The sequence below is a fragment of the Mustela putorius genome, unplaced genomic scaffold (assembly GCF_011764305.1).
Source record: "Mustela putorius furo isolate JIRA1106 unplaced genomic scaffold, ASM1176430v1.1 tig00000281_pilon_pilon_pilon, whole genome shotgun sequence".
Classification (NCBI taxonomy): Eukaryota; Metazoa; Chordata; class Mammalia; order Carnivora; family Mustelidae; genus Mustela; species Mustela putorius.
Window position 1 is genome coordinate 27609011 of NW_025421343.1, and position 12030 is coordinate 27621040.

At 36.1% G+C, this 12030-nt stretch overlaps 1 protein-coding gene across 4 annotated transcripts in view; it reads right to left on the minus strand.

Moving 5' to 3' along the window:
• HEATR5B (HEAT repeat containing 5B) overlaps nt 1-12030 on the minus strand; it is a 105422-nt gene that overhangs the window by 7458 nt on the left and 85934 nt on the right. For all 4 annotated transcript variants that reach the window (XM_004765438.3, XM_045079255.1, XM_004765439.3 and 1 more), the window contains 3 exons: nt 8948-9092; nt 7311-7577; nt 5941-6165 (listed from right to left, as the gene is read on the minus strand). In XM_004765438.3, coding sequence (XP_004765495.1) covers nt 5941-6165; nt 7311-7577; nt 8948-9092 — 637 coding nt within the window. The remainder of the gene's footprint in view (nt 1-5940; nt 6166-7310; nt 7578-8947; nt 9093-12030) is intronic.

Below are 12030 nucleotides of genomic sequence, written 5' to 3' on the forward strand. Positions count from 1 at the left end.
CTGTATTGAAGTCCTTTTTTCCTTGTTTTTCTGGATGGTACAATATTAACTGAAAAAATTTCAGGCATAAGTCCTAACAAGAATTCTATTAAGGGAAAGCAAATTTGAATGAAAGATAACATAGTAATATAAAATTACTTAAAAGTTATGTAACTTCTTTGTAGTTAAGATGGATCAAAAATTTCCAAATACTTTCCTTCCAACAAAGTTAACCAATTATAAGATATTCCAAGTAATTTAAAAATCCAGAGCAGACTTTCTTAGTGATAACACCTTTCTATTCATTAAATATGAAACCTACACATTTTATACAACCATAATCAAAAAATTTGCACAATTTCTTCAAGACAGTATTCTTACAATGTTAAAGAACTTCTATTGAAATCATTTATTTGAGAATAAATACAACCTAACAAAAATACAGTATATAATTAGAAATACCAGAAATATCTATATTTATTCTAAAGAAAACTACTATTAAACATATAAAGTAAGAGACCGAAACTATTTTGCCATTCTCATTTCTTCCACAGCTGAACTTATTAACATTCTTTAAGTATGAGTTTGGACTAATTTGGAAACTGCAAATACTCAATGATAATCAGTAATTTATCAAAATTATGAACATATATATTTGATATGCTAACATCTAGTATTTAGGGTACTGACATAAAATAGAATGAGCTAATAATAATAGAAAGATGCCTATTAACATAAAGAAAAAAAGTTATAAAATTTGAAGAATTTAGCCAATCTATAATAATCTAAGTCATACCTGTTAAAAACCTGAGAACTCCATAGCAGGAATATTATCATAGGTGAAATGAAAACAATTTGTAACTCAGAGTCTGTGACACTGTAAGCAATTTTTTATTCAAAAATTAACACTATATTGTAAAATTGTGACTTTAAGATTTGCCATTTAAATACTGTTTTCTACTAAAAGAAACCAGGGCTGTTTTGGAGAAGTGATGGAACCAGAACACTAACAGGAAAAATACAAAGTAAGCCTGCTATATTTTTGGGGCAAGAAAGTAAAAATGTCCTCAAGAAATAATGGGAATATGTTAAAATGATAAAAATGGACCTACTGAATTAAAAAAAGGATCATGTCTGTACTGATAGTAATAACAAACATAAGAAAATAAAAAATAAGGGCAAAGAACAAGCTCTTCCCATGAAATGCTGGCTAAAAAATGTACAAGGAAGAAAATTAAGGAGGAAGTTAGAAAATTATCATTTTGACATCATCACAGTAATAACTGGTTCAAGTACAACAGATGTTAAAACCACTGGGCACCTGACTGTCTCAGTCAGTAGAGCATGCGACTCAACGTCAGGGTCACGAGTTCAAGTTCTGTGCTGGGGGTAGGGTTTACTTAAAATACAAACCATAAAACCCCAAAAACCATTGGGTGAAAGTTTGATGGGGAACAGATAATAGAGTTTCAGATTATCTCCCCACAAATTCCTTATTAGTTGTAAAAGGGAAAAACATCAACTCTGTAGTGGAGAAATATGGCAGATACCATCTTAAGTTATTAAAGTTAATATTCCCGATAATGGGATGAGCAACATTATATGCCTCCTTACAAGATGCATGGAGAAAGACATACCAATACTCATATAGTATTTCTGCCAAAAAAGCATAACCTGAATCTAACCACAAGAAAAAGAAACATACAATTCCAAATTGAAAACCAATCTATAAAATAGCTGTCTGCACTTTTAAGACATTTATATCATGAAAGATTTAAAGAAAAGCTAAGATACTGCCTCAGACTAAAGAAGACTAAATCATTACAAACAACTAAGTATACATGATCCTGGACTATATCCTTGATAAAATAAAGAGTTGTATTAAAGTCATTATTATGACAATTGGTAAAATTTGCATCTGAACAGTAACAGCATTGTATTGATGTTAAATTGCCTACATTTGATAATTCTTCTGTGGTTATGTAAGAGAATGTCCTTGTTCATAGGACATCTCTGAAGCATTTAGTAGTACAGAGTCATGATGACTTCAGTGTATTCTCAAAGGGCTCAGCAAAATAAACAATGACATTAACAATAACATACAGATTATGGAGTAATAAAATGTGACAAAATGTTAACAGAGATTTATATACATATGTCTATGCTCACGTACATACACATGCACATTTTTTCTAAATGGAAGTCTCGGATTTCATACTAGGAAATGTGATTTCCTAAATAAAAATTCCTTATTATAAAACTTTCCTTGTAAAGCAAGGGATTTTACTTGCCTTGCTTACAAATATTACACAAGTAACACCTGTGGCCTTAACTCCCACTTGATACTGGCTGTCTACTGAGAATTCAGTTCTGGACAGAATATTTTATGCAAGTTAATTTTATCATACCTTTAAATTAACTTAATGTTAACGAACATGACTGATAAAATATCAAAACCTTCCCATATAACTGACAATTGGAAAAATGTGTGATTATTGACTTTGGAACTGCCTCATGACAATTAAAACAATATTTATATTCTTAAACAAATTCTTAACTATTTTTTTACTTTATTATTAGTATCTATTTACCTATTTACACATATACATACATATAAATGTGGCATTTAACATTTTTTTAACATTTCTTTAGTTTGTTAAAAACCTACTTTAAGGGGCGCCTGGGTGGCTCAGTGGGTTAAAGCCTCTGCCTTCAGCTCAGGTCATGATCCCAGGGTCCTGGGATCAAGCCCCACATCCGGCTCTCTGCTCAGTGGGGAGCTGCTTCCCCCCTTCTCTCTCTCTGCCTGCCTCTCTGCCTACTTGTGATCTCTGTCTGTCAAATAATAAATAAAATCTTTAAAAAAACAAAACAAAACAAAAAAAACCCTACTTTAAAAAGCAAAACATTAACTCAAGATAAAGCTAAAATAGTTTCAGTAGAATTAATAAAACTAAAGTTTTCTCTTCCAAATAATTAGTATTAAAAAATTCAAATAATAAAAGTAACACATGGTCATTGCTTAACAAGATAAAAATAGTCTAGGGAAAAAAATAAAACTTGTAATTCTACCATCCAGTGACAGTTTAATTTCTAAAGAAATTAGAAATAAAATTTATTTATTTATTTATTTGAGAGAGAAAGAAAAAGGAGAGAGCAAGTGCAGGGGGCAAGGACGAGTAGAGGAGGAGGGAGATGCAGGGAAAGGATCTCAGACTCCATGCTGAGTGTGGAGTCTGATGCAGGGCTCCACTTCAGGATCCTGAGATCAGGACATGGGCCAAACCAAGAGTTGGATGCTCAACAGACTAAGCCATCCAGACGCTATGACAGTTTAATTTTTAGGCTCTGGTCGAATTTCTTCTGGTCTGAGGTAGTTTTTTTTTTTTTAATACATAGTTATTTACAAATATGATTTTAAATCAGTATAATGGATTTATAACCCAAATTAATGTATAGTCATATACTTAATAATTTTTACCACTGCCAGCCAGGTACTTATATTTATCACATATTTTCATTATTATAAAATAGACTGTGATAGATAACCTTGAACATTATGAATCCTTCAAGGCTCCTTGTACATTCTGTAGAACTGATTCCCTGAAAGTTTAAACCATTTTTGAACTCCCTTCAGCAAAGTATGAAAATGTTCTCTTGGTACCAATTCCAGCTGTACAGTCACATTAAAAGAAAAAACATCAATTTTATAAGAAAAAATTTTATATTATTTGTTTTTGTTTTTATTTCTTTGCTTACATAATAATGTGGCTGACTTTTTTATATGTGTGGTGGTCACCTCTATCTCCTTTTTACTAACGTGTGTTCTTTCTTCTATTGGGTGTTATTTGTGCATTATTGATACTAACACTGACATAAATACTATTGTCAATTTTTCAGCTACTTTTTTTTCAGCTACTTTTTTTTTTTTTTTTAAATTTTTTTTATTTATTTTTTAGAAGGAGAGAGAGAGCATGAGAGGAGAGAGGTCAATGGGAGAAACAGACTCCCTGGTGAGCAGGGAGCCCGATGTGGGACTCAATCCTGTGACTCCAGGATCATGACCTGAGGCGAAGGCAGCCGCCCAACCAACTGAGCCACCCAGGTGCCCCTTTCAGCTACTTTTTAATGTAAGATGTTTTGACAGGTAGAAGTTAATTTCTATATAGCCTAATACATTGATAGTTTTCCCATGTGATATTTTCCATTCTTACACTTACATACTCCTTTGCCATTCTTACATAAAAATTTTACATATATTTTCTTTAACTAGTTTTAAAACTATACATTACCACTTCAATTTCTCTGGTATTTATTTTGGGTCATGATAGAAGGTAAGGACCTAACTGGAATTGGTATCTGAAACAGCTGACAGAAACCATTTGAGGAATAATGAATGTGCTCTTATCATGTATTATATTCTCATGTAGATGAATGTCTGTTTTAAGTGATTTGTGTGTTTCATTGCCCTATCTCTTGATTCATGGACCTGCTCCACAGTCTTAAGAGTAGTCATGTTTTAATGGGTGATAGGTGACATGGCAAGTCTTTAATTATTATTCTTTGTCTTCAGTCCTCTGACATTTTCTTTAAACTGGAAATACAATGAAAGAAAAAGTCAAACACAGAAGAAAAATGGACAAAAACGTGAAAAAGCATTTCCCCCAAATTAAACACAAGCATGAAAAATGCTTTTACTCATTAGGAAAATGAGAAATGCAAATTAAAACAGTAATATAGTACATCTTACCCATCAGAGAGCAAAATTTAAAAGACCAGAAGAAATTCAACCAGAACCTAAAGTCTGAAATACCAAGTATTGGTGAGATGTGGAAAAGTAGAGATTATCATACACTGCTGATGGATGTGTAAATTCATATGGCTACTTTGGAGAGTAATTTGGCCATGTCTGATAAAATATGCCATCAATTCAGCTTCTAGGGGTACCCCAGAAAATCTCATGGTATAAATGTATGAAGAATTTATAAGGATTTTCACGGCAGCAATTTTTATAATGGGGAAAAAATCAGAAATAGCAGAAATATCAATTGAGAAGGGAATGAGTATCTGAAAATTTCATGTGATGGAAACAACACAGAGGTTAAAAGGAAACATGTGGGCTTTATATGTACATTAATAGCTCAAAAAACCTTATTCTTAAGTGAGAATGTGCAGGCACAATGATATACTCTGACATTACCTATGTAAATTTAAAAACACAAAAGAGGGATGCCTGGGTAGCTTAGTCAGTTAAGAGTCTGCTTCAGCTCGGGTCATGATCCCAGGGTCCTCAGATCGAATCCCACATCAGGCTCCCTGTTCAGCAGGGAGCCTGCTTCTCCCTCTGCTTGTGTTCTCTTCTCTGTGTCAAATAAATAAGTAAAATCTTAAAAAATATATATATATACATTGCTCATGGTTATTTATCTCAGTTGATAGAGAATTCATATATACATTTAATTAACATATATGTGTATTTTTAATATTTATTAATATATGCCTGTATTTATTAATATAGAAAGTAATTTATTTACATATATAAGTATTTATGGAATGAAACATCAAAATCAAGACTGTGGTTTCATTTGAGGATAAGCTGGGGTGGTGAAAGATACTTCAACTTTCCTATTTTATTATTTTTATTAAAAAGAAAACATATGAAACAAATATATTAAAACATATCAATTTGATTCTGAGTATATTTTCTGAAATTTTCTGTCCTTTTTTGGACAGAAATTTTCTCTCTTTTTTAGATACATCCAACATGTATGTAAGTGCTGAGACAAAGGACACTTGCAGTGAATACCCAGAAAGGGATACTAAAGTTCCTGTCTGCAAGGTGTGACTAAAACACACACACACACACACACACAACACCTCTCTGTGTTGATTCGGACAAGCTCATTCAATTAGTTATTGACAAACAGATAGATTATGGGTTTGAAGCCCTGATTAGGTTACCTGGTTGAGAATATTCCAGGATGCATGCGAGAGTGCTGCGAATTAGAGCTGTCCACTGTTTCTGAGTGTCCTCAGTCTTGGCCATCGAGAGTGTCACGATGCTTTTAATTCCCTGAAGTGCTGCACTGACTGGCAGAGGAACCTGATTATCTGCAGACTTTATCGCTGTGTCTTTCAATATTCTTGCAATTAAAAATAGAATCGTGGGCAGGATTGTCATACACCCTGAATTGAAAACAAATCAGATACCTCATAACTACTCAGTTCACTTATTGCAGTTCTTTCAGTTGTTTTTACAATTGATTCTGGTTTAATACTATTTTTTCCCTTGTTGTTAATGCAAAATTTACTGCATTAGTATTATTATAATTCAATGTTTGGAAAAGAAAGTGAGAAAGTAGCAAGTTATTTTAAAGAAGACAGAATATTTCTTTTCTTTTCCCAAGTAGCCTCGTTTTTTATTATTTCTAATATTTCACCTATTTAATATGTTGTGCCTTTCAAATGAAAATGAGAAAAGAAGATAGAAAAACAGAAGGGAAGCACTACCATATATACTTTGATAATTATCTGAGCAATTTGATGAATCTGGTAGCAATTCTAAGACATGTAATCAATCTTGAGTGTACTCAAGTCAGCCTTAACCAAGTGGGGGAAAGTGAAGAAAGGACTATATGGGTAAGCAAAGAAGAAACGAAAAAATCCCGGAATTTGTAGCTGAAAAACTTTAAGGTCATTGAATCCAACCTCCCACCTCACGGAAAATGCTCAACACTTTCTCAGGCTGCCATTGTGCTTGGCCTGCAAAGCTCCAGCAACAGAGAACCTCTTCTCTATAGGCTCGTGTTGGATTGAAATTTACCTTTATACTCCTTATACTATTTCTCTCTTCCAGATAAACAGAGGGAAAGTCTACATTTCCATCCTGTACTTTTCAGATATCTGCAAACAACTATCATCTTTGTAGCTAAATTCTCTTTAGTTCTTCCTAAGAGTTGGTGATCATACTCATCTGACGTTTTTATGGTTGGTCAGTTACTCAAGAGTGGCAAACAGATCAGGAACTAACAGGTTTGGTTAGGCCACCATATGTCTGTCTGCTAACGTCCAGTGCCTTGCCTCAAGCTGTGGTTTTATCTCCCTTGTGAAGTTTGTCTGAAATGTATCTGAAGAGCATCTCAAGTTCTGGGTTTTTTGAATCCTTAATCTTTATAGGCTCCTTAAGGTTAAGACACCATAAAAGACTAACTTCTCCTTCCATACTTGAGACTAAAGAAGAAGATAAGTTATAATAGCACTTAAAATCAAAGGCAAGCTCATCTTTGTCTATTGTAATAGAATGCATTTCCAAACATTGATTAATACCGTACCAGCAGGCGAACAAAGGGACGGTAAGTCAGAGAGTATGGTAACTGTGGCTGCCACCAAACGAGCACTTTCTTCTGACAGTCGAGTTTTGGTGGCTATGTGACTGGGTGAATCCGACATCTTGGTACTGAGATGTGGCATATGACGTACTAAAATGAACATCAACAGCTCCATAGTTGCAAACACAAGAGATTTTCCAGGAACAAGACCACCACTGTCACCGCCTTCTCCAACTATAAGACATGACTCTTTTTCCACATCATCTTCATCTTGGATGAAAGAAAATTTGGTAAAATTTCCAGAAAAAAAATTATGGCACTGAGTGGATAAAACTATATAGTAAGTATATTTGAGAAATTTTATTTATTTATTTATATATTTGACAGACAGAGATCACAAGTAGGCAGAGAGGCAGGCAGAGAGAGAGGGGGGTAGGCAGGCTCCCTGCTCAGCAGAGAGCCCGTTGTGGGGGTCGATCCTATGACCCTGGGATCAAGACCTGAGCCGAAGGCAGAGGCTTTAAGCCACTGAGCCACCCAGGCGTCCCTGAGAAATTCTTTTAAAGGAACTTACAACTGAATGTCTCACTGGCAACACATGTCTTTCTCACACTAATTCTCTGCCTCCCTATAATTCTGTTTACTGACCTCTCTCTAAAAGTAAAGGACAATCCATTTCTTTCTTTTTTTTTTTTTAAAGAAAAATTTTATTTATTTATTTGACAGAGAGAGATCACAAGCAGGCAGAGAGGCAGGCAGAGAGAGAGGAAGGGAAGCAGGCCCCCTGCTGAGCAGAGAGCCCCATGCGGGACTTGATCCCAGGACCCCTGAGATCATGACCTGAGCCGAAGGCAGTGGCTTAACCCACTGAGCCACCCAGGCGCCCCAAGGACAATCCATTTCTTACTTCAGAAATTTTTATTGGATATTTTTATTAGGAATGTATTTCATATTATGAGGAACATATATGTTAGGTAGAACCATGTGAGGTTGACATTTTTTTTTTTTAAAGATTTTATTTATTTACTTGTCAGAGAGGAGCGAGAGCGAGCACAGCCAGACAAGAGTGGCAGGCAGAGGCAGAGGGAGAAGTAGGCTCCCTGCCAAGCAAGGAGCCCCATGTGGGACTCAATCCCAGGACGCTGGGATCATGACCTCAGCTGAAGGCAGCTGCTTAACCAACTGAGCCACCCAGGCGTCCCTTGGTTGACACTTTTGAAGGTGAAAAATAATTGACTAGCAGCAATTTCATTTGGTTCCTTCCTTCTTCTTTTCTTTTTTTTTTTTTAAAGATTTATTTCTTTATTTGAGAAAGAGAGGGGCAGAAAGGGAGAGGGAGAGAGCAAGCGGGAGGGGCAGAGAGAGAGAGAGAGAATCTCAAGCAGAGATTGGAGCCTGACATAGGGTTTGATCCCATGACCCTGAGATCATGACCTGAACTGAAACCAAGAGTCAGATGCTTATCTGAGTGCACCACTCAGGTGCCCCTCATTTGGTTTTTCCTAATGAAAGCAAAATCAATTGCCAATCTTCTACATCTTTGACTACATTTTTAATTAAAAACTTCCTGGCACTGATACTTAAAAAGTTAGAGTACAAACAAGATCTACTTCCAAATTAGCATAATTTCCAGTGCTTACTTAGAGTGTTTCTTTTTTCTTGCAGATAATCCTGAGCAGCTCTTACTATCTGTTGTACGACCCCAGTGACCAGCAGCTGAACAGAGGGTGGGTTCCAGGTCAACAGGAGGCGGTGCAGAACACTTAGCAACTCAACACCAATCAGCTAGTATAAATTAATACAGGTAAATTTAATTAATCTTAATTTCAAAGAACAAAATTATATTACAATCTAAGAAAATATGCATGTAAAAATAAATCAGTTTGGTAACTAAAATTAATATATATGACTCTGTAACAAGTAAGAACAACCTAACAGTCTTGAGAATTGGTCATATTCTATCCCAACAAATTTTCATTCAACAAATTACTGTGGATACTAGGTACTTCCCATAAGCCCCTCTCCCATTCATCTCAGCAACTATTACAAACTTTCACCACTCACTTTAAGCCTCTTACAATCATCCACATCAAACCCATCCAATGAACCTGTCTCATATTTTATTTTATTTTATTTTTTAAGATTTTATTTATTTGTTTGACAGAGAGAGATCACAAGTAGGCAGAGAGGCAGGCAGAGAGAGAGGGAAGCAGGCTCCCTGCTGAGCAGAGAGCCCGATGTGGGACTCGATCCCAGGACTCTGAGATCATGACCTGAGCCGAAGACAGTGGCTTAACCCACTGAGCCACCCAGGCGCCCCCTGTCTCATATTTTAAAGAGGAAAAAAAAACTTAACTATAACCAAACCTACCTTTACCTCTCTCCTTAAGATCAAATGTCTAGACTCTACCAAAGGCTGATTCATCTTTCCTTATTTGCTTCCTGTCCTATCTTATCTGACCTCCCAGGGATTGATTCTTCAAGGACCCTGATTGCATTCCATATGTCTTCAGTTTCTCTGTCTAGGTCTGTTCCTTCCCCAGTATAAGGAAAACACTCAGGTCTTTCCTGTTTATTTCCTCCCCCCAACCCCCAATTCTCTCAGAACCTTCTCTGTCCCCATGTCCTGTATCTCTGTTTTGCTTCCTCTGGTCCCAGCCCCGAGGCTTCCAGTTCCTTCACCCCTCCTTCACCCCTCACTCTTCCACCTACGATAGAATGCTCCATCCGAGATCACTAGTAACCTTCCCTGGATCCTCTTCTGTCTTCATATACTGGATTCTGGTTCTTTTGAGACTGTCGTCTATCCTTGAAACTCTCCTCTGCCCTTGTAACTCTGTTCTCTTAGTTCTCTTCCTCCCTCTCTGTAGTGTCCTTATTCCCTCATCTCCATCCTTGTTTGCTATTTGTAATACACCCTCACGTTCCAGTCCCCGCCCTCTTTTTTCTTCCTTTATTCAGTTTTCCTAGGCCAGTGTAACTCACTATTTCTCTAGAAATAAAATGCAAAGAGCCTCTTAACTGGCCTTCCTGCCTCCCTTGTCATGTCCTATAGACCAATTTCACAGGGTCAATAAAAGTGATCAAATTCTATATATATACCATATTCTGAAATACAAGTTTAATCAGGTCATTCCTCTATTTTAACATTTTTTAATGATTTCCTATCACTTTTAAGATAGATTTTTAGACCCTTCCACAGGCCATACAGGAATCTTCATGATTTGGCTTTTCCCCTGTCGCGCAGCCTTGTCTCCTAACAACTCTTACATGCTCCATTTGTCTCAGCTGTAGTAAATGACAGTAGTGTCCTTGAACTTGTCACGTTCTCTTACACCTCCTTGTCTTTGGATTTGCTTTTCTCCCAGAGAAAAAAACCCATCCCTTTTGTGCTGCCTCACTAATTTCTCTTTTCAGATTTTTTTTTTAATAAATTTTTTTTAAAGATTTTATTTATTTATTTGACAGAAAGAAATCACAAGTAGATGGAGAGGCAGGCAGAGAGAGAGAGAGAGAGGGAAGCAGGCTCCCTGCCGAGCAGAGAGCCCGATGCGGGACTCGATCCCAGGACCCTGAGATCATGACCTGAGCCGAAGGCAGCGGCTTAACCCACTGAGCCACCCAGGCACCCCTCTCTTTTCAGATTTAATCCAATCCTCATCTCCTCTGAGAAGCCATTCCTTACTTTCCTTGAAGTCAGGGCTCCTTCCCTCTATTGTCCTCAGACTTTACATACCTTTACTAGCTCAGCATTTGTCATACTGTCCTGATCTCCCTGTACCTGGATCGGGGGTACCTGTACTTTTGATAGCTATAGCCTCAAACTGTGCCTGATGCAGGACAGGCACAGAGTGAAAGCTGTTGGGTAAATCAATACAATACTGATGATTTTGAAATTATAGGATCCAACTCAGGAAGAAAAATATAATCCATTCAGGTGTAAAGCAGTGCTTGGATAAACAAAACATTATTGAGTCCAAAAAATAGCTAGGTAGTTGGGTGTGGGATGTATTATGTTAAAAAAAGAAATGAGTGAGTGTAAACATAGTGTTCTCTCTTCATTCACAGATTAAGTTTTAAATTTCATAAAAACCAGAAGTTTCTTGCAGTAAGCTGTAGTTTAGCTGAGGAACAGCTTCAGATTGTAAGGCTAGGTAGGGTACAAGAAGAGTTCACCAGTGAGTGAATCTTGTAATCACAAAGCATGTGCTTTGTTTTATTTTGGTTTTGGTCAGCATCATGTGCACAATTAATTTGATATAATGAATGCTCTCAACTTTCTTTATCTGTTGGTGTTTTATGGAAAATTACCCCACATTGTAGATGTGTGATGGTGACCAAAAAGATGGTTCTTATGAAAAGAAAAGAATTTCTAATTAAAAAGAATAAGAAATCCACCAATAGCTTGGTTCTATAACATGAATAAAGTCCTCTAAAATTACATATAGAAATTAGAAAAAGCAATTCATTAAACTGTTAATGAGTAATTGAGCCAGTGCAAAAAAAATTCATTAAATGAGAGATAAAACATTATCAAACATTTAAAAGTGGTATAATTTATTTAACAGCCTTATAAATTACTTCAGGCCTTTATCAATAGAATCATTAGCTGGGGTTGAAGGCATCCCTTAATTTTTAGTTTTACTTGATAAACACATCTAAGAAGATACACTGACTATTTCTATGCTGGTGGTGCCTTGTCATCCAACATTCACGATAAAGT